Raw genomic sequence first — 24,865 nt, 5'->3', positions numbered from 1 at the left:
ATCTTTTTCACTTAATAAAAATAAATAAGAATAAGCAATATCGTAAATGGGACTTTTTTTCTTTTCAGTGTGAACATAATTTATCACAAAATGTGACTAAATATGAAATGAAGCTGAAAGCATGGGTTGTAATTTTGGAAACAATAAAGAAAAGTATCTGAACTTTGAATATTTCATTTTTACATCTGCAAATATCAGATTAATCTAGTATTATAGATACACATATAGATCTTGGACAGTGTTTGAACAGTGTTCAAAACCACCATTTCCCCTTACCATCTGCATAAACTATATTTCTAAAATAATAGAATATTTACCACACTTAAAAAAAACTATTACAATTTTTGCAATTTTAAAACTCTAGAAATGTATCCTTACAGTAAATTCCTTGTCTATATATTAGAGGTTTTTTGTTTAAAATGGAAAGATATATGGATGTATCAGAATTATATGAAAGATTAAAAAAGGATAGACATGATGCAGTATTTTTATGCTTATTATTTTTTAAATACCTATAATAGACTGGAGAGTGGAACTCAATGAGATTAATTATTTTCATGCATACTTCAAAAAGCAAGTTGCAGTGCAAATTCTCAATATAGGTAATATATTTGTATTCCTTTGACTATGCAATGACAAAGAAAAGTAGAAATCACAATAGCACTAACAGAGAGAGTGTAAGGGAGTCATTTCAAAGTAAGTTTCCAAAAGCTATGCAAAAGCTGAAATATGCAAATTTTAATTTAATTGTAGCTAAATGTTTTATTATGATGTTTATAAAGAAAATAATATTTTCACAGGATTTAATTTATTAAAATACCCAGGATATTTTTAGTAAAATGTGAAAAACATACTGCTTCACATGATTTTGCAAACTAAGAATGGGAATACACAGTTGAAAAAACCCTCAAAGGAAATTGGAATTCTAGCAAGTGTCTTTAAAGGATCATTTTAAAAAGTTGAGAGATTAATTATAAGAGTTATGATAGTTAAGAAGGTCATAAGGTATCTTCATTTTTATAAATTAAAATTGGGGTGAAAATAAATGATAAGGAAGTATAATACTATATTTGTCTACTTCAAAAGGTCTATTGATTGATGATTAAAATACACATTTGAAATTACATCATAACTATTAATCATAATACTTTACATACAGAAATCAAAATAGTGTGATGTTTTAAATTTTAATCTCCTCCTGTTCCAAAATAATGTACTAAAATACCAAAGATGATATCTGTATTACTAGTCCTATTAAGAGAACTGGGTATTGCTTATTAACCTGTCTCTTGTAATATTTTACTTTGCAAAGTCAAAGAACACAATTTAGTTTTTCTTGGAGTGAGGAAGCAAAACCGAAATGTTGTAAATTTGTACTCTAGATGTTTCACCTCACACTCTGAAAACACAAGATCTACATATTGGAAAGTCACCTGTGACTATAAAAATACTAGTATCTTATTCCAAGTAGAAAATTAACTTGTGGTTAAGGTAATGATTGTTGAAAATGGGGTATTGCAGAATCAGTATCCTTACTTTGTAACAATCATCAGTTATTTAACTTCCCTGAGTCTTCTTTCCTGATTTTTCAATCGAAGCATACAAGGAAAGAACATTTACTTGTTGTGCTGGGGACCCTTCCCAATGCCTTGCACATACTGGTCACGTGCTCTCTTGTTGAACTACACAACAGGGTAGATGGTCAATTCATCTACCCTTCTTCAAGTATGTTACTGAGAGGTTCACTTAGGCTTTCTTATGACAAATGTTTCATTTAACAATATTTTATGGATGCTGAGATACTCAAATTTTAAAAAAAATCATTCATTTTTACTGATTTCCTTGTAATCATTTAAAAATAATACATGACAATAGCAGAAATCAAATGTATAATTTACAAGTTCTTTTACATCATGCATTGATAGTCTGAGTTAATTATCCTCAGTGTAGTACAGAAATGGTATGAAATCTAGGTGAATGAGAAGGGCAACAAGATGAATATTCTGAGAACATGGAAACAATGACCAAGGAGAATTACATATGAAAATAAATACTGTGAAGAGAAATTTGCAGTTGGAGGGTGAGAAAGTTGTGGAGACAGAATGGAATTCTGCAAAGACAAAGGGCAGAGAGCACCACAGGGGGGAAATTGCCTGAAACAGGATTTCACACATTAAACACGAAACAACTTGCTTTGTTTCTCAGTGCTTTGTTTTATAAACTGCTATATACTTTATAATCTACATGGTGTCACAGAAAAAGAGTATAATATTTTACTCATTTCTATAGTCCCTCTGCTAAGTGAGTCTAATTTGGATTTTAGTGTAATTTCAACATAGTTTTTTATGGTTTAATAAAACTTGCATGCATTAAAATGCTATTAAAGTGTTACACATGGTTAATAATACTTATGGACTTCTGAAAGCAGCTATTATTAAACTGAACAAAGTCATTAATGTCTTTAAACTTTGCACTGGGATATAAAGTAGAAGAATAGATATTTAACTGCATCTAGAAGAGAATAGTCCTGATGTCTATTCATGCTTCTCTTTTCCAACCACATATATATTTCTTTTTATTTTAAATCAGAAGTACTATAAGGAAAATAAATAAGCAAGGCATTGAATTCTAATACTGACTTTCTCAGTGATCCTGGCTTCTGTTTAGGTGAGTGACAGTACAGCCCCCTTAGGCGCTTGGTTTCTCATTTACACAGTATCTAGGTTGCTAGAGGTAATCTCTATTTCTTTCAGCTATAAAAGTTAGTATGTCAAAAAGAACATACATTGGTTACAACTAGGAATAAAATTATCAGATATTATGCTTTTTAACTTTCTAAAAATTTTATTAACAAATACTAATTGTATTTTTACTTTTATTGTATTTGTTACATATTTCAGACACAACACACACTGTATGTGCTGATCAAATTGGGTAATTAACATTTTCATCTCTTCATCATTACTTTGTGTTTAAAAATCCAAGTTTCCTATTTTATTGATAACATATGTGATAGGCTATTATGAATTCTATACTTCCCCACCTCTACTGTTCTGTAGAGCACTAGAACTTGTTACTTCCGTGTACCGAGATTGGTTACCATTATCTAACCACCCACTATGCACTGTCGTCCCTAACCTTCCCAGCCTCTAGTGATCACTATTATAAAAATAATATGACTTTTGAAAGATAAAAAGGTATTATGCATTATTTCATTTTATTTTTTATTTTTAAAGTTTTTGGCAACACTGAGGTGGAACCCATGGCTTCCTGTATGCTAGGCAAATGTTTACTATGGTTCCATACCCCTCCGTCCCTCAATTATTTAAATAAATAAAATCTGTGAATGGCAAAAAATTTAAAAAATCTCCTCAATCATCATCAAGCTTATTGTCCATATTTTAAAACATACATATTGTTAAATTGATATTTCTTCACTAGGCCATGAAACCACATAAGTTTGGGTTGCCTAAAACATTACTAGAATTAAGTCTTAGTTTAAAATGCCCTTAGTTTTCTCCAGAATCATCTGAAGTACAGCTATAAAATTATTTGAACGTTATGGTGGTAATGCACATCTAACATTTCAGTAACTGTTATTCATTTAAAGGTAACTGTAACTTGCTTTGCTTGAAACAGTTAATGTTTATATTTTATTTTAGTATTTACAGTTTTTACTCTGATAGGGAAACTAGCTATATGTCAGTGCTTCATTAATTTTACTGTCATCAATATTACATTCCATATGTTCAGGCTTAGCCAGGTAACTCCCTTCCCTTTCCTTATTTTCACTTATGAAACCCACCATGTCTTTCAGAATTTAGCTACTGCTTCAGGAAGATGAAAGAAAGAAAGAAAGAAAGAAAGAAAGAAAGAAAGAAAGAAAGAAAGAAAGAAAGAAAGAAAGAAAGAAAGAAAGAAAGAAAGAAAGAAAGAAAGAGAAGGGGGGAGGGAGGGAGGGAGGGAGAGAGAGAGAGAGGGAGGGGAGGGAGGGAAGGAAGGAAGGAAGGAAGGAAGGAAGGAAGGAAGGAAGGAAGGAAGGAAGGAAGGAAAGAAAGAAAAGAAAGGAAGGAAGGAAGGAAGGAAGGAAACTGAACACTATCTCTTCTCATCTTCTCATTATGTACCATTATTATAGTCAAACAATAATCAAAAATAATGAAACATTTTCAATAGAAAACCATAAATTAGCAAACTATAAATCTGATGTGCCTATAACCTAGAAGTTCAATTTTCATTGTAGAAGGAAGGTGTTCCAGTGGACCCGTACTGCTCAGCGATTTCAACCTAGATTTCAGTAGCCAAACAGATGGAATAAAATGAGGCTTTCTCATATGTGCTTCTGCACTAATGCATGTATCTGTGCCATCACTTAGTAGGTCAGGCTTATATTTAAATCTATCTTGTAGACAGAGAAATAACTCAATGAAGAGTCTAATCAATGGAGTCAGAACACAATAGGGGTTTTATGAGATCAGGGGTAACAGCAATGAAGATTAAAAAAGCAGGCATAAAACATGGTAGTAACTGAGACCCAGTGTCAACTAAATTCTGTAACAAAAGATAAACCCACTGACAAGAACTATTTTAAAAAAAACTGAACTCTTAAAAAAACACTGCTTTGTAAACAGAAGATAACAACATGGTTTGTAAAGTGGGCGTTCCATTTACTCTAGAAGGCCGTTATTTAAAAGCTTACATGGATTGAAAATTAAAAGAGAATAAATAATATTATCTAGTATAGAAGTTTAGGATTTTGAATAAAATTTGAGAAGTAAAGACTTTAGAAGAAATGAAAAACATAAAAAATGGAAAGAAAATGAAGTGCATGAAGGGCAGTGATATGTGAGTGAGTATGTGATATGCAACATAGAAGTAATGGTTGTCCTCAAAGTAGAATGCAGAATAAGTGAATCACTTCTTTAACACAACAAAGTGAAAGAATGGTTTTCAAAACTTTCCAGACTTGAAGAAATAAATAAAATAAATACATAATTTTCACATATTTTGATTAGACATGTTAAATTTCAAAGGCTGAAACAACAGAGGGGATGTAACTTTTAAGTTCTCTATTTGGGCAGTCCTTGGATAAGTATTTCTTAAATTTTTTAATAGAGAAATCAAAAGTCATATCAGTTTCCATGAAGAAAGTGAATCAACTAAATTCAAAATATGTAACATTCATAAAATAGACCCTGCTTTATTTTTTACAACAATGGAGATTAAAACAAAATAACCATAGCTACTATAATAACCCTGAAAGATAAGATCTAAGAAATATGTACCTGACCACATTGTAATTAATATGAAAAGCCAGCAACACCACAATATTTTAGGTTGGCAGTTTCCAATTTGCCAGGTAATTGTAAGAGATGGTGTAGTCCTAATCTTTTTTTTTTTTTTTAAATGTCATTCAGCATAAGATTTATACTGGAAGAAAAATGGGTCCTCCTAAAATCATTAAGAAATCAATCCTATAGAATATTATGCATATCATTGAGAGGTGAAATATTTTAATATAGTAGTTTTCATCAAAATAAGTACCAGAATAAATATCTTAAGGTTCAAAATTATGTTTGGATAGTTTATTTTTCCAACTGAAGGTAACCAAACCTTAGCAAGTTGAATAAATAATAAATCAACATTAAGAACAGGAATGTCACATTTAATTATGATTTGTGCAAATTTTGAAGCAAAATTAAGTTGAAAAGACAGTAACAAAATGTTTTATCCTATTTGGGGGAATGGGATCTTTCTTTTTGATTAAATTTGTGGAAATTTGCAAAATAGGACTTCAAACAAAAAGTGCGATTTCCTTATTTATGTAATGAAAAACTGATTATCCTATTTTGACTTTAAATAAATATATCTGGATAACCTTTAACACATCTAAAAATCTAGTGATTAAAGCACTCCTTCTCAGAATCTATGAGTTTTCTCTGGAATAAAGTAAGGACTGTGCTTCCCTGCATCCTGTTGACTGCATGGGCAGTAAAGAAGTCCCTGTAGAAACTGCACCTCCCAGGGGCAATGCCATTCACAGTCTTTCAGGGGCCTTCAGACACATTGAACAGCAGTGAAAATTTTGGAGACAAATGACTCTTATTTAAATGCAGTTTGAATAACCTTGTAGTGTAATGAATGCCTACGTTTGTCCCTGGGAGATATGCCAGGAAAAGAAGCAGTCTGAATTCCACTGGCTTCATGCTTCAAGAAAGGTCAGGCTAGCTAGTCCATGGATAATATTCCCCTAAAAGGAATATTTATAAAGATTGTTTCAACAAATATTAACAGGTTGTTATAAATATATATTTTTGTTTTATGTTCACTTATTCTAGGAGTGTATTTGTATTTGAACAAATAAGGTTTCCATGGATGGAGCCTGATTTATAGCATTGCATCTATTGGGATGAATATTTGTTTTTACTTTTGCTGACTTAATCCAGATACTTTCTAGGTTATAATCCTGAGGACATCTGCAGTGGTCATTTTTATAAATCTGTTTAATACAATTTCCATTTGTATTAAAAATGTATTCTACATTTTTTCAGAACCCCAGAGTACAATAAACAAAATATATGTTAAAAATGACAACATTCATGAGAGACAGTAGGATTGTAAATATCAGGCACACACACATATGCACAGGTGTGCATCTACATGTGTGTGTGTGTGTTACTTATGTATGGGTGTATACTGAATGACGGTGGCATGTTTAGGTAATACATATTTAATAATAAATGAATTTTAATGATAACATGGTCTGCATATGCTAAATGAAATGTTAGCAGGCCCAAGTTTATGCAACTTTGCACCTGTGTTCTTTACTTAAGAGATAAATACCCAAAATAATAATAATAATAATAATACAGTAGGGATCAAAATAAATAAATGGGGAAAATATGCCCTAGAATTGAACAAAGAAAATATGGCAGTGGCACTATTTAATATAAGATAGAATACATTATCTTAAGGAGAATTGACTAATGCAATATAAAAATGGCATACACCTTACTAGTAAACTATTACTACTATGATACACATGGTGAAACTGTCCCAATTTAATAGACTATGATAGAAACACAAGCTGTTCACAGGTTTTAACTTAACATCAGCCTATCACAAATCAGATTGCAGGTAGAAAAAAAAGAGGTTAAGTAATGTATGTATTTTTTTCTAGTACCTGGGTTCAATTCACATATTATAAATTGAACTGATAGCTAAATTCTCAATGACCAATCACATACATAAATGATCATAAAATTAAGGAAATTAAATTCATTTTCTACAAAGTTAAGAAACTATATCTTAATAATTGATTCAAAAATACAATGATAGATTAATTTGCTCTTTAACAAAAATTTTAATAACTTCTTTAGGGTCTTAGAAGATAGGTGTTTGCAGTAACAGAAATGATTCTCTGGCTAAACATTACGGTATAAATGTGAAACATTTATAAATAATAATCTACTTTTGGGAAAGAGAAGAGATATGAAATAATTATGATTAAAATTAGATTAAACTGGGAACTAAAAACCTGGGATATGATATGAATAATGGAATTTAGAAAATATATGAATGCCTTTCTTACTTGTAAACTCAATACCTATATTTCAAGTATACTCTTAAACATATACATATTCAGTTAATTCTGAAAAAAAAAAGACGAATGCTGACCTGCAGTTAAAAGTGGGTCCAGGTTCATCACACACAAATTCCTCCATTTAGACAGAGGACCAAACTCAGGTCAGGCTCAGGACAACTATTGATGATTCTTTCACAGTATGTACCAGTGTATCCATGTGGGCAAATGCAAGTAAATCCATTTACCAACTTCTGACAGAAGCCCCCATTCATACAAGAGATTGATGTGCAGTCCTAAATTAGGAAACAGAGAATAAAATGCGATTATTAATGGTAAGACTGTTTTATTAAAATTATGCTCATTTAAAATATTTAAGGAACCAATTTGCAAGCTTATATGATATCTTTCTTCTAAGAAAAAAATATGTATAGAGTGATAAAGAATTTTTACCTTTGATTACCAGAAATTTTCTGTCAAATGTTTCATTGTTGACTCTCTCAAAAAAGAAACTATCAGGCCTTATTAAAATATGTACCCTATCAGAGAACTGTTCCTCCTCCTAATGAAAATGATAAAGCAAATTTTCTCTATAGATAGTACCAGGGATCACTGACCCTTAGTATTCATGGTTATGTCCCAGTTTGCCCACAAATGACCCCCAATTTAACTCTACTCTCCAGGGAGATGATTTAATAGGATATCCATTAACTCTCTGTGAAAGAGTAGAGACCCTCCCTTATAAAAAGAAAAAGGTGGAGACCCTCTGATATAAAACAAATATATCTCATTAAGATTGACCAAACCAAAATGGGTACAAACAAAATCATTGAGTTGTGCTGACTGCGGTAAATACAAGGACAGTACCCGAGATAAAATAATGTGATCATGAGTTAAGGACATAGTGGTTATTTCTCTGTGAAGCAACCCAGCCCTTCAGATGGCCCCAAAAGCTGTCGGTTTTCAGATATGAGTGGTCTGGCTCCCCAGGCCTAGCTTGCCCTGCTAACCTGCCAGGTGTAGCCTGAAATAGATAAGCTGGAGCTGGCTGTTTGAACTCCTTGGAAAAATAAAGGAAAAAGGCCCCTATTGTAAACCTGCCAGGATTTTTTTTATGGTTTTCACTTCAAAAATGAGCTTGCTGAAGTCACTCCCTACTACTATTGCCCCCACTTGGAGTAGTCGGTCCTGACATGTCAGTCTGTTTTCTTTTTTCTTTTTCCCCAAAATAAACTTTTTTCCTACCTTAGTTTCTTGTGGTCTCACTGTGCGTCGATAACCGGAGCCCGCAACACTCTCAAAGGAGTTATACAGGTTTTATCATATCATTAAAACAGATACCTCACAATTGTCTTATGTTTAATAAATCTAAATCATTTATAATATATGAATTTTGAATCCAATCATAATCTTTTAGTTTTCCCATGCATTTACCCAAACTTCGGTCAAGTATTTCTAATACCTAAAATCTTAAAAGCACAGAAATTTTGTGGTGTCAGAGAACTCTGGGTCATAGTTTTGTTACATTTAGGCTTCAAATATTTTTAAAGTTGTCTTATTTTTTCAACTAAAGACTTCCTGTTTATTATAAGTACATTATTTGTCAGATGATGATGAAGTCACCATCCTCACACAGGTCGCTATGAGAGTTTAAATAATGAATATAAGCAACTGATACAGTGACTAGGACACAGTAGCTGTTCAGTACATGCCCTCCTTCCCTTCTTTCTTCTTCCACTCTGGGGGCCAAGCTTGTTGGTCCCTATTGCATTCAGTTTGCCTTTGCCTCAGGGAGAAAATGTGTTTCTCTGTGTACTTATTTTCTATCATACCATACCATATGCTTCTTTATATTTTAGGTTTTTATATGGTACCTAACATTGTAGAAAGCACATATCATAAACATGATCTGACATCATTTTCCAACATAATATCAACTGAAAATGTTTGCATTTATATTTCTGAGAAATGCCCTTTTTGGAAAGTCATGACATCATTAGTAAAGCTGTTTAAAATGTATTATTGATGTTCCATTGATGAAATAATTTCTTAGTGAACATGCACAGTCTGAATCGTTTGTACACTAGGGTCTCAAGTTACTACTTTCTCAGGGATAATTGCACACACACACACACACACACACATATACACACATATACACACATGAAATACTTCCTTAACATTTTACCTTAAAAAGTTATAATTTTATAATCTGTCATTAGTTGATACCTATGTTTACAAATATTTAATTAAATTTTTTAATAGGTGTTAACAATAAAGATCAACAAGGAAGTCATTACATTCATATCATGCAATCCAATGGAAAATTAAGCATTTTGTGAAAATTACCTGAAAGTTAAATTAGTGCTATTTCCAATAAGAAATGGAATTGTGCTCTTGAGTATAAAACTCGAGTCATGACTGGTGATCTTTCCCACGCAACTGAATGATAGAACTAAATATATGTTGTCATAAATGCCATTCTGATATTTATTTTACCTTTGCTGAAAATGTGAACTATCTATGGATAACCAAGGACACTTAGCAGATTTCCTGCAAGGTCCAGCAGTAATTTTTACAGAACGTAAATGCAGAATTCCACAGGGAGTAGCATGAAACAATGTTTCCCTCTCTCTTCTCCGGTTGGATATATATAGAATGATTATTAGAAAGCATTACATAAACTAATTGAATTATACCTCCCATGGGAAGACAAGGATAGTTTTTAGACTGCAAGAGTTCTGTCTCTAGGGTTTACAAGAATCTTGTACTAAATTAATTAGAAGGCTTAATGGGAAATACAAAAGCAATTTCTTTTTGGAGAAAATCAAATTGTCATTTAAAGTTCTTGATCTTTCCTGGTTCAAAAATTAAGGAGATGCTTTTCCTTTGTTCATCATCATTTATATTACTTTGTTACACTCTATTTAATATAATAAAGTGCTTTCCAAGAAGAATTCACTAATGTAATTTCAGAAAATAAAAGAAATAAAAGCCTGGGGTGTTGAGAGAAAGGGATGGAAACTAGGAGGGACATCACCAACTAGGGTGATCCAGACAATTGAGCTGCTTTAACTTATGCTCAAAATGTTATGCCAGGAAATATAGAGGAGTTTGAGAATACCAGAGTAATGACATTAATCCTTCATGGTGGAATGCGTAGTCAAAGGAATCTACCAGCTGGTCTATGAAAGGGGACAGTATCTCACTGACTTAAGAACTGTGTTCTCTCTGAGAGATGTAGTTTTAAGTGATCCTGAAGTTTGTCCTATGACCTTTGCACTTCTCAGAAGAATAAAGTTATCATCTGAGAGCATCTTTAGTCATAATACTTTTCTCATTACTTCATAGGCTTTATTTTTGGCACTGGCATGTTTAAGAAGTGGACATTCTGTCTTCAGACAAAATTTTGGAAAGAGAGGAAAGTTAAAGAGACAACACAGGGAACTGTTTTACTGGAAGCCTAGAAACCGCATATAGTATCTATTAGGCCCTTACATTCCCCCACATCAGAGGCCTATTAAGTTTCAAAGAATTGTAGAACTTTGTCTAGCTTCTGAATCAAAACTACTAATGTAGATCAGTGTATGCTATACTTAAATCACACATGAATGCCCTGGGTAGGCTTGTTACATTGACAGATGAAAACTCCAGTAAGTCATGGGCCTGGATTTTTTTCCATTCCTAACCAAACTCCCTGGTGAACAGCTGTTATCACACTGTGATCAGATATAGAGTAGCAAGAAGTGTAGCCTAACAGTTTTATTTTACTTGCAAGCATGAGGATGAACTGAAGGGGATTTAAAATGACTTTGCCAGAGTCTTAGAGCAAGACTGTGACAGAACAAAGCCACATAGACACTAAATGCCCTGAATTCCATCCTAGGGCTATGTACTGCCAAATCATAACTCCCTTTAAAAAAAGTTTTGTCTACAAAATGTACATGTAATAATGTTTATAGTAAAGGTAAATATACCTGAAGTTACTTCTGATTGTATTTTTGGTTAGCAGTTTCACTCTTCTCAAAATGTACAAGTTCATGGAACTGAAAGTAGCTAAAACGCAGATTTTTATTCGATTTCCAGTTTAATCATGTCTTTGTTATTTCAACAGATAAAATGATCATGAAATACAAAATCAGATTCTTGCAGGAAATTTTAATTTTTAAAATTCTTCATTGAAAGTGCATATGGTAGGACTTCTGGGAAAGAAAATCATTGTCCCAGAATGACAACAAATAAAAAATAAGAAGGGTAAGTTCATCAGGCTGGACTCTAGATTGTTAATTTCACAAAATAAACCAGAATTTTTTGAAAGGAAATGTAGAGTTTTAAATACATTAAAAAAAAATAAGTTAACCAAACACTTTGGACATAGTTTTCCCTCAAGCAAACAAAAAGTTTTGCAGAAGAAATTCATTGTTTATTTTAAACATATCCACCTGATTGGTCTGGGGTGTCCAGATTTAATGCCATTTAGGATGTTGTGTGTGAGAGCATTCTGGATAAAATTAGCACTGAATCAGAGGAGTCAATAAAAAAGGTTGGCCTTAAAATGTGTGACTCCATCCAACTCTTCAGGGCTTGAAAAGACCACAAACGAAAAGAGGAAGAGGAGTTGTCTCCTTTTTTCCTGCTCATTTGCTTCAGTTTGAACTCCACACTTCCTCTCTGGCCCACAGGCCAGAGTTGACACCATCTAATTTCCTGGTTCTCAGGTTTTTGGAATCAGACTGAATTATACTCCTGGTTGTGATTCTGTAAAGAACTCTAATAAAAAAAAAAAAAAAAAAATCTCAAGTATACTTTCCAAATCTCAAGAGTATATTGTGCACTAACACAACGACATTGTGAGAGGAAGGGTCAGGCCATGGACATATAATTTAAAAGGTTGAAGACACTGACTGCATTGATATTAAGGAAATCTGTAGTATTGTAAGGGACATTGGGCCTGGGATTGGTGGCAAGGGAGGCTGGACAAAATGAGAAGTAGCTCCTTTTGTCCTCATCTGTTTTGCCTAGTTTTTTAAAGTTGAGCTTACTTTTGCTTGAGTAATGGTAGAAATCTGCCTGTATCTACGAGACCCAAGATTTGTAGACTGGAGAATATGGTGGCACAGTTAACGAAGCCTAGGAGACATAACAGTAATTATGTAACAGATAATAAATATACTAAGCAGTAATACCATATTGTGCCCGCACATTGTAGGGAAACACTTTAATAACACAAGTAATGGTGAGCGAAGGAACAGGCTTTGAGGTCAAAAGGGAAAGTCATTGATTATTCCTTCTATGAAATAGAGCATGATCTGCTCAAGCTTCTGTACCTCAGATACACAAAGAGTTTTTTAGAGAAATATACTTAAATATCTTAGCTATTCAGAGGTGTTACTGATTAAACGTGGTACCTCACACAATGAAATAGTAATAAAATAAAATAGAACTACACACGCTAATGTAGAATACTCTGCAGAGATAGATTAAGTGAAAAAGCATGAAGTCTGTGTGAGTGTAATAAACATTCTCATTGTGAGACCTTGTTTATTTTGAAGATGTATTTTCAATCACGAAGATAGATAACTCTATAGTGATATGTAGAAAATAACTGATTATTGCAGCTGTGAAGATAGATTCTGTTCAAATCTTATGCTGAAAATAGTCTGATAAAACCAATCACTTAATATCAAAAAGAAATGGGAAAAGTACTAGAATTACTGAGTAGTTTCTTTTAAAATTATTACAGATCACAATTAGCTTTACAGTTTTGTGAATTTTTGTAAATTTAGATTCAAAAAGCTAAAAATCTTTGCTGTCAGAGTCCAATTACACTATAAGAAGGAAAAAAAAAAATGTACATAATACATGTGTAATCTGATAAACAAATGTAGATAATTACATATAATTATACAAAAACCCTTCACAAATTATAGCTCACACTTGAAATAATGCAAACGGACACCTACCCCCTCCACACAAAGGCATACAAAGTTCTGAACCATTCCTACTTTATAGAAATTCTTTAGTCCTTTATATTAAGTCCTCATGACAAATTGTTTCCTTCATTTGAGAATGTATTGATTTCTTCTTTTATTCTTAAGTTGTAGTTTCTTTTCTTTCAAGTTAGCATATTTTAATATATTTGCAATCACCATCATATATTCATATATCCTCCTGTTGTTCCATGATATTGAAAAGAAAATATCTATTCTCTTTTTTTTTTTTTCTATGCGTTTATGTGCATGTGAGAATTTTGCCTTTGAAAAAACATTAAATTATTACAGTTAGGTCTCTACATTTTATCAATCATAATGACGTATTCTCTACAGTTAAAAAACGAAAACTACTGTTAATCCTAAAATTTAGTGGATGAAAAATATAGAAAATATTTTAAATATTTTATATGAAAGAATGAGATGTAAAACCCAGTCATAAAGAGAAAGGTAAGACAAATATGGACATTTCACAATTTACAAGTTGTATAAAGCAATAATTTTTTAAATTCTAGAACACATTTGCAATTTTTCAGATCCTAGTGGATTTTATCCATAATTTGATATAATGAATACAACCAAAAGAAAGGGCAAGCAAGCCAAAATATAAATACTGCCAATCAATAGCTCCAAGTAGATAAGACACAAGTAAATACAAATGGTAATAATGATATGGAAAGGTGATTAATCTTGGTAGGAACCTAGGAAAATGGAAATTAACATAATGACATGCTCTGTTTTCTTCATCAAATTAATCAACACTTTTTAAAAAAACTGACCTCATATAATAGGACCTAGGGAAGCTGGCACGTTCATATGCTCATTAAACAAATGTAGATGTTAACATTTATTTAGAACGCATTGTGGCTATAAAAAAAATGAGTTAGGGCCCTGTGCATTTTAATAGAGTGGTTCTTAAGATACAGTAAGTCATTGAGTTAATGAAGATAATAAGTATAGCTTTACATTAAAATAAAAATATAAAGACAAAATATCTAGATGCACATAGTAAGAATATGAACTATTGTTCTTAAAATTTTGGGTGTGACTGGGGTGAGATGGTGCACTCCTGTATTCCCAGAGGCTCTGGAGGCTGAGATGGAGAGTTCAAAGCCACCTCAGCAATGGTGAGACTCTGTCTCTAAATAAAACAGAGCTGGGGATATGGCTCAGTGGTCAAGTGTCCCTGAGTTCAATCCCTGATAACCTTCCCATCCAAAAAAAAAAAAAAAAAAAATTGTTTGTATGTATCTATGTTCATATGCATGTAGACATTAATATATTAAAGAAAATATTTACTAAATGATATTTATAATCACAAAGAAGAATGAGATATTTATATTCCCAAGAAATAGGGTTTTTGAGAATAACACAGGCAATATTTGCAGTAATGCAAACAAGATATATGGGGAATTTATCAATTACATTTCCTTTTCCGCATCAGGATCAGCTTTCACTGTCAAGAACCAAATAACGTAATATCAATAGATAATTAAGCATTTTAGAATCAATGCATGTCCAAAAATGTGCTAATCAAATGACTTGCATTATCTTATTTAAACTACCCAAGAACAAAAAATCTAGTAACTATTATCTCACTGAATAGCTAAAATATGATTTCAAAATAGAAGTAACTAATTTTTCTAAGAAAACACAGCAGGTAACTAAGTACATAGAGATTCAGTTCCACTTCTCTTTGAATGTCTCTAATTATCTCCTTATCCAATGGAAAGGACCATTTTCTGAGTATCTTCATCTCTAATGTATATCTCTCCACAATGATCCTTTATTTCAGGAATCATTATAACTATGATGAGGGAGAGAGACACAAATGACTTAATGAAATTACCCATCGTCTCATAAAGCCAAAGGCTATGTTTTGTCCCTATTTGCTTCCTTTTGCACTCTCAGCCAAGACAGCTTTGAAAGACCTGCCCATTATTTCCAGGAAGGTTTCACAAGATTGTCATCTGCCAAGATGACATCTGCCTATGTCATCATTTCAGGCAACCAAGATTTCTCAACAGAAAAAATGTTTTCTACAAAAATACTATGTGTCAATAATACCACCTGACTCCTGAAATTTGGAAGACATTCTGAGATTATTACAGGTGTTTTGCCCACATCTTAGCTCATACATTCAGTTTTTATTTCCTCCTTGTGCTGTCTGGATGAACTTGATCCTGCTTCATAGATCCCTAGAGAGCTCTGTGTCCTAAGACTAAGGAGGAAGGACATATAAGCTCTCTGAGATCCTGAAGATAATGGTCACTTCCAGGATATACCTTAAGAGGTCTCCCGATTGCAAAAGTTTACGACAACATGACATGAATTTGGAAAACATTAAAAAGAATGTATTATTGAAGTTTGGAGTTTTCTTTAAAAAAAAAAAAAAAAAAAAAAAAGCTGAGGAATTCCATAAAGGAAAGGGGAGAGAAAAGTTAAATTATCAGTAATTGTAGAAGAACTTTTTCAGTTAGTAGTTTGACTTTATTTTTATCATATAAATTTAATAAAAGTAGATACTTACATTAATCTTGACCTCACATCTTGTTCCAGTCCACTCAGTATCACATGAACATTGATATTCATTAAGGAGATCTATGCACCTTAAATACAGAATTTAAATATTTAAGTCAGTAAACATTAAAACATAAGTTCAAGAAAGCTTCACCATTTGCATTTTTTTTTTCTTTTCTGGTTTAAGTAGAAAAAATAAACACCCTCTATTTCTATCTATTCCGTGTGGAGTAGAAAGCAGAGTCTATTCCTGGTTTTTTATCCTTGAAGGTGACTGGACTGAAAGAACTGATCAATTTTCATTTTTGTCATCTTCCCCATGGCAATGGAAGAAGGAATAGTTCTTAAAGATACAAAATGTGTCTGGGGCTTTATGCAGGAAACTGAAGTCAGCTATGGCCAAACTGCATTGCAATAAGCTACTCACCTTAATCTTCCCTTTTCTGCTTACAAAGCCAGTGGCAGGACTAGAAAAACAAAATAATGCCGCAGCTGACAGCATGGTGCCTCTGAGATACTGTCTTCCTTTGCCACATGCTTTTCCCACAAATATCCCTACTCTAGATTTGACATGCTAATATTCTACTATGGACAGGTGAGTTGGTCACACAGTTTGACAGAGTCACAAAATACCTCTTCACACACATAGGGATGAAAGCAAGCAGCCTACTTAGGACATTTTAAACATTATTATCTCTCCACAGAGCAAATAATAGAATGTCTCATCATCGTACCTGCTATTTCTATTACTGCGAGCAGTTACCTTAAAGCCGTATTAAATCTAATTAATCCACATTTATTGGAAATTACTTTATGCTAATGACAGAAATAAAAGAAGGGCAGAGATAATGTATCAGCTTACATTGCATTAGCCCTAAAACACGGCAGCAATCTGTCCATCTTAACTGTACTAAGCTCTTGTTTATGAAAGAGCGTAATTAAATTATCTTTATCAACTTTCCCTTAGACAGTAAAGTCTTAAATATTGTGAGTTTAAATATACTTTTCATACAGTTAATAATAGAAAAATAAATATAGCTACCTTTCCATGTAGACAAGGATTTGAGAGGCAATCACTTTGCATTTCTTCACAGTGAATTCCAAAAACCCACTCTTGCAGGCACAGATATAATGATTGATGCCATCAATACAAACTCCTTCATGGAGGACAGGGCTCTGATTGGCATTCATCTATATTTACCTCACAATCAATGCCTACATCAAAAAAGACAAGGACAAAGATGAGACCACTTAACTGCAAAACTCCCAAGTTTGTTCACTGTGGTAAATATCACCCAAAAAATCAAGAACCTCTGCCCATGGGGACAATTTGACATCCTGTGGCAAAGAAAAATATTTTTCAAGGTTAAGCATGTATGGATTTATGAAATCTCAGACTACTAATTTAATATGAATAAGAAAAAATAAAGCACAAGTTTAATCTGCCTTAGGATGTTCGTTTTTATTGTAAGAAGTTATTTGTTGAGAATATTAGTGAAGTAATGAATTATATCCAACTATCACTGGGAATGCTAATGAACACGATGTTTTGAAATAGCCCTTGATAGCAAAACATTTCTTACCTACAGGAATTAAAAAAAGTTTGAAGTGTTCTAAATTTTGTCTTGGTTAAGTCTATTAATGTGTTTTTCTGAGATTTCTAAATAAAATCTGAATTTGACTGAACACCTGGGGTTTTCAAAGACCAAGTTGTGAATATTTATTAATTAACTGCAAGTGCTACCCCTCTAGCTCAGCTAAGGGTAACACACACACACACACACACACACACACCACACACACACTCATGTCCCTATTAATTCATATATATGCTGTTAAGGAGAAAATAATCATGGATAGGAAACACCTACAGGACAACACCAGAAAACCTAAATGGAAAGCAAGATTGTGTGTTGTTTCACACGTTTGGAATAGAAAAAATGGAAAATCATCACAATTATAGTAAGAATTCCTTAGTCCATTTGTTTACATTTGTAAAAATCTGACATTAATTGCTTGATGTACTAGGCTTTGTGCTGAAGGCATATTATCTTAAAGCTCATGAAACCTGCAGTCAGATCTCATAACTCTTAACTCACTGGTTTAAGTAAAGCTTCCAGATGACTTATGGAAAGATCTGATTTCAAATCATGTTTTTTTTTTTTTTTTTTTTTTTTTTCCTGACCTGGGCTTCTAATCAGTACTTTGAATTATGTACCCTGTTACTATTGTGGTATGTGCATACATCGCCATTCTGAGCAATACAGTATGTGCTAATCAAAAGCCATGGCACCTGGCTTGTGGTATAGCTTCATGGTACAGTGCTTGCCTAGAATGCCTGCCCGGGTTTTGAGCCCCCACCCCAGATGAAACAGAACAAAATAAACAAATGAAAGAAACATGGTTATTGCAGTGAGGAATATGTCTAGTTGGGAATAAAGACAAGCTTATTAAGATAAAGAACATGACAGTGACTGACACATGGGCCATTTGCTATGTGCCAGGTATATAAATTTCATATGTTTATGACTCACAGATTTATTTTCCACTCGTCTGCATGACTAGAGTAAGCTACAAATGATACTTTCCTATGTCTTCACTCTGGGACCAAGGTTAATGGAATATACACTGTCTGGGATATTGACACAATTGTTCAAGAAGTAAAAGGACATTTCCTATCCTATTTATGTTGGGCTTATTCGTGTGACTTGGTTTAGCTAATACAACATGGATGACTCCTAAATCTTCTACCTACATTCCACTGGTCCAACAAAATCATATGACTAAGTCCAACCTAAATGGGATGAAAACAAATGTTTCTTCCACAGAAATGGACAGGCATATATTTGTGACAATAATAATTAGGACAGGCACACTAACCAATCAAACTTCTCATTTCTAAATGAAAATTATTTATTAGTGCATCATGAGTCCATTGGGACAATGTAATTAAAACATATTGAAAACAACTCTTCTGAGAACAGGGATATACTTAACATTCAGTTGCAGTCATTCTCCGTCATTCTCCTGGTAAAAAATTCCTCACTTAAACTATATTTAATTTCATTAAGGTATTTCCAGAGGCACTCCTTATTCCAATTAAGAAGCTGAGTGAAATGTCTACTTGTATAACCAAGTGCAATGCTGGTAGAGTCAGCGTTAAAAATTTTAGTTACAAAGAGATGATCAATGAATGGAAAAAAAAAAAAAAAGTGCACAGGTTGATGGCACATGTTAAAAGGGAATGGGAGGCATCCATTGTTTGGAGACAAGGAGTCTTGACAAAAGATACTACTCTCTCTTTGTTCAAATGTCCTCTCCACAGAAGGCAGAGTCTCAATTTAACAACAGAAAATAGTTTCAAGATTACATTGGAGGCTATTTCCTCTTCCTAAACCTTTATTAAATAAAGTTCTAGTTATAATTTGACATCCTCAGTGGATTCCAGAGAGCATAAAAATGTAAAAATTCACTGACTTGAACATTCTGCTACCTGCAAACCATTATTTTCTGATCTTTAACATCACAGTCCTCCAGCGTGATGCATGGCAGCTTCCCTTTTACCTGTTTAAATTCATCCTCTCACCCTTGACTACTCAGTTGTTGCAGTTTCATCGACCTCCTTATGGTCCTTCAAAAACTTTATATGTATTCTTCCCACAGATTCTCAGTACTTTTATTCCCCTACCAACAATCTTCTTTTCCCATGTGACATAAGCCCTGATGGCTATTTTCTCAATGAGGTTTATTCAACCACACTTTAAAATTTCATCTTCCTTACTCACACACAGTCACCATTATTCTGTTCTATGCTTTTTCTTAGTGATCTACTTATAGTTTCTATAAAATGTGCTTATTTAAAAAAAATGTTTTTAGCTGTCTTCGCCATTACATGCTTAGTTCTATGAAGCCATGGGTTTGGCCTGACTAATTCAGTAATGCATCCACTCAAATATCTGTTAAAAAAAAAAAACAAATCACTGCTGAATGCCTGTGTGTTTCTATTTGTTTTACACATCACTTCTATATTCGTTTTTTCTTTAGAAGGCCTAACTCTTCCCAACTGAGAATAAAGCAGTTCTTTTTTTTTTTTTTTTTTTTTTAAATTTTTTTTTTATTTTTTTTTTTTTTTATTGTAAACAAATGGGATACATGTTGCCTCTCTGTTTGTACATGGCGCAAAGGCATACCATTTGTGTAATCATAAATCCACATACAGTAATGTTGTTTGATTCATTCTGTTATTTTTCCCCTTCCCCCCACCCCTCCCACCCCTCTTTACCCTCTATACAGTACTTTCTTCCTCCATACTTGCCCCCCTCCCTAACCCTAACTCTAACTCTAACATTAACCCTTCCCTCCCCCCCTTTATGTGTCATCCTCCACTTATTAGCGATATCATTCGTCCCTTGTCTTTTTGAGATTGGCTTATCTCACTTAGCATGATATTCTCCAATTTCATCCATTTGCCTGCAAATGCCATAATTTTGTCATTCTTTATGGCTGAGTAATATTCCATTGTGTATATATACCACAGTTTCTTTATCCACTCATCAATTGAAGGGCATCTAGGTTGGTTCCATAGTCTGGCTATTGTGAATTGAGCAGCTATGAACATTGATGTGGCTGTATCTCTGTAGTATGCTGATTTTAGATCCTTTGGGTATAGGCCAAGCAGTGGGATAGCTGGGTCAAATGGAGGGTCCATTCCAAGTTTTCTAAGGAATCTTCACACTGCTTTCCATAGTGGCTGCACTAATTTGCAGCCCCACCAGCAATGTATGAGTGTACCTTTCTCCCCACATCCTCGCCAACACCTGTTGCTTGTATTTTTGATAATCGCCATTCTAATTGGGGTGAGATGGAATCTTAGGGTGGTTTTGATTTGCATTTCTCTTATTACTAGAGATGTTGAACATTTTTTCATATGTTTATTGATTGCTTGTACATCTTCTTCTGTGAAGTGTCTGTTCATTTCCTTAGCCCATTTGTCGATTGGATTATTTGTATTCTTGGTGTAGAGTTTTTTGAGTTCTTTATAGATTCTGGAGATTAGTGCTCTATCTGAAGTATGATTGGCAAAGATATTCTCCCACTCTGTAGGCTCTTTCTTCACATTACTGATAGTTTCCTTTGCTGAGAGAAAGCTAGTTAGTTTGAATCTATCCCAGTTATTGATTCTTGCTTTTATTTCTTGTGCTATGGGAGTCCTGTTGAGGAAGTCTGGTCCTAGGCCGACATGTTGAAGATCGGGACCTACTTTTTCTTCTATAATCTGCAGAGTCTCTGGTCTGATTCCAAGGTCCTTAATCCATTTTGAGTTGAGTTTTGTGCAGGGTGAGAGATATGGGTTTAGTTTCATTCTGTTGCATATGGATTTCCAATTCTCCCAGCACCATTTGTTGAAGAGGCTATCTTTTCTCCATTGCATATTTTTTGGCGCCTTTGTCTAGTATTAGAAAGTTGTATTTATTTGGGTTTGTGTCCGTGTCCTCTATTCTGTACCATTGATCTACCTGTCTATTTTGGTACCAGTACCATTAAAGCAGTTCTTGAGAGTGGGGAAAAACTACTGTTCTCCAACTGTGAGAACCCCAATCTGGAAAGAGGGACTGTGCTTCCAGTGAAGCTCAAGATTGAAAGGTGTGCTTGCCAGTGTTGCCAAGGAGAGTCTTCAATGGTATTTCTACTAATTCTTCCTTTTGGAAGTATCTATCTGTTTATTTTATTTGACCATTTATTAATTGGGTTCTTTCTTTCTCTCTCTCTCTTTCTTTTCTAATTTTTTTTTTTTTTTTTTTTTTTTATGTTAGGTTTTTTGAGTTCTTGATTCTGGGATGTTAATTCTCTATCAGAAAAGTAGACAGCAAAGATTTTTCTCCTGTTCTGTAGATTCTCTCTTCACATTCTTGTTTCCTTTTTGGGCAAAAGTTTTTAATTTGATTCCATCTGACCTATTAATTATTGGTATTATTTCCTGAGCTTTAAGAGTCCTATTGGGTCATTGCCTGTGCCTATACTTTGGGAGTGTTGGTCCTATGTATTCTTGTAGGAGGCACAAAGTTTCTGGTCTAATTCCTAGGTCCTTGATTCATTTTCAGTTGAAGTTTGTACAAAGTGAAAGATAAAAAACTAGTCTCATTCCTCTGCAAATGGATAAACAATTTTCCCAGCACCATTTGTAAAAAAGGCTGTCTTCTCCAATGTATGTTTTTGGCAACTTTGTCAAGGATAAAATGATTGTATCTGAGTTTGTCTGAGTCTTATATTTTATTCTATTTGTCTGTGTCTGTCCTTATTCCAGGATCATGTGGTTTTTATTACTGTAACTCTGTAGTTTAATTAGAAGTCTGATACTGTGATGCCTCCAGCATTGTGTTCTGTCCTTAGAATTGTTTTGGCTATTCTGGGTCATTTGTTCTTCCAAATTAATTTTAAGACTGCTTTTTCCAGTTCTGTGAAGAATGTCATTGATTTTTTGATGGGGACTGTGTTGATGCTGTATATAATCAATTGCTTTTAAAGCAGAGTTCATAGTTACCCTATGGACTTTGGGACCTTTCCATGTCCCTGATATGTCAAAACCCTCTTTACTGGTCTTCCTCAATATTTACTTATATAATATGTGTGTGTGTGTGTTTGTTTGTGTGTGTACTTGTTTTTCTTTTTTAACTTTTTAAAATTAACTTCTTCTTTCACAGTGATAAATACCTTTAAACATTTTTTTCATACATGTATATAGGGTAATAATGTTTGTCTCAATCTACTGTCCTTCCCATCCCCCCTGCCCCAACCCTCCTCTCGCTCCCCTCTGAACAATCCAAATATATAATATATTTTTACATTAGAACTAAAAGAATCACTCTTAAAAACAAGATGTTAGAGGGTGGGGATATTACTCAGTGGTACAGTGCTTGCCTAGTAAGTGCAAAATCCTGGGTTTAATCCCTAGCACTACAAAAACAAAAAAACAAAACAAAACAACAACAACAACAACAAAAAATACTCTAAAACATTAAAAATCATAAACTGAGAGGTATAATCAGTAAAATATTTAGATCCAGTTTATAAATACATATCTACCCATATTTCCACTTATCTCTCTCTCTCTACCTATAATCTATTTTTTACTCAGTTTTTGTTCCTTTTTTTTTACTTTCTTTCCAATTTTTCTTCATTCCTATTTTACCACTGATTAGCCTTATGTTTTAGACAAAATTTTCACTGTCACTATCCTAATTCTTAATACTTTCATTTTACATGCGATACCCTAACAAAATGCATTATAATATTCTCCAGGTTGTTTCATGTTATTGCATGTGATAGGATTTCATGTTTTTTTTAAATGACTGAATTTTATGTGACAATATTATGTGTCAATAAGAAATTTAAATATATATGAACTCTTTACTATAGTTTGAGTTAAATGTAATTTTCCTAGTCTAAAACCAAATCTTCTGGGTCAATCATGTCTTCCTTTCTAGTGTTTTTATTATTATCTAATTCCTTGGTTAAATATACCCTATTGGATAATAGGATCACTGTAACTTTTGTTGTTCTTTCTACGTCTAGAGATTTTAAAAATCTAGAATCCAAATCTGATTCTGCCTGGAGAAGCCTGGTAAAGTATTCAAAAGTAAAACAACAAAAACCCCTATAGATAATTCTAAACATAGTTAGGTAAGGGGACCACAGATTTCCTTAAACAAAATTAGAATTAAACATTCTTAATTTTTTTAAATCTTCTTTTGCTCCTGATATCTCAATATGGATGTCATCTCCACATCTCTATTTGAAGTCCATTTTTATTCAAGTTCCTACTAAATTCCAACTCATTTTTTAAAATGCCCTTTGATATCGCCTAATAAAAATTAGCTTATAACATTTATGGGATTTTCCTTAGAGCTTTTGAATCATTGTTTGTTTTTTTCCCCAATCCCACAATGCTGGGGATTCAAACCCAGGCCTTGAGTATGCAAGGCAAAGCACGCTACAAGATAGGCTGTATCGTCAGGACGAGTTTTTGAACATTGTTTCATCTTTCATTCTCAATTAATACTTAAGCACAGAGATCATACCTATTATTTTTAACTCTTACAAAATGTCAAATACAAAACTTTTAATGTTCAATGATTAAAATAGTTTGATCATCTACTTTTTAATATACACAAATTGTGGTAACATTTTGAAAACTATTACAATTTACACAGTAGGATGAGTCTTATAAATGATCTAATCAAGTTAACATAGGCATACAATAATCACATAGTTCAGAATCAATGACTTTGAAAATTAAAAGTCATGTCTGGCCATTTTGAATTATGAAATATAGCTAAATAATAAGAGCTTCATTAAACCAAAATGAGAGTTTTGTAACAAGATATTTTATTAATGCAATAGTTCAATTAAAAATATTCCAATAATCATATGAAATATTTTCAGTTAGGCACTCCAGCAAAAGTCATTCTTTAAAGAATATTCTATGAATACATGTAGTCTTATTGTTTAAAATAGGTCAGTAAAAAATTATAAGGTATACAAGAAAAAACAAAAAAAAGGCAAACAAAAGCAAAACAGGAAATTGATGGAATAAAAACTAAAGATAAAATAGTTGTTAAAATTTTCAGAGTTCAAATTTAAAATAACATTATTTAAAATCTGACTGAAAAGTAAAAAATAACACTAAGAAATTATAGACAAATGAATGAACCAATGAGGAATATCAAAAGAGAGATAAAAACTATAGAAATTCAAGTAAGAATGCAAGAAAGGT

General features: G+C 33.0%; 1 protein-coding gene across 1 annotated transcript in view; it reads right to left on the bottom strand.

The window, feature by feature from the left end:
* Positions 1-24,865, bottom strand: part of EYS (eyes shut homolog) — a gene marked incomplete at its 5' end in the record, with an annotated part of 1,696,555 nt that overhangs the window by 1,033,381 nt on the left and 638,309 nt on the right. Inside the window, 6 exon segments of the mRNA XM_079147376.1 lie at positions 7,678-7,706; positions 7,708-7,878; positions 16,103-16,180; positions 17,135-17,199; positions 17,202-17,259; positions 17,261-17,307. Of these exon segments, the coding sequence (XP_079003502.1) occupies positions 7,678-7,706; positions 7,708-7,878; positions 16,103-16,180; positions 17,135-17,199; positions 17,202-17,259; positions 17,261-17,307 (448 nt within the window).

This window comes from Sciurus vulgaris, assembly GCF_902686455.1.
Source record: "Sciurus vulgaris genome assembly, chromosome: 7".
In the NCBI taxonomy this organism is placed as follows: Eukaryota; Metazoa; Chordata; class Mammalia; order Rodentia; family Sciuridae; genus Sciurus; species Sciurus vulgaris.
The sequence above is the reverse complement of the archived record's forward strand: the minus strand, read 5'-3'. Positions and strand labels throughout refer to the sequence as shown.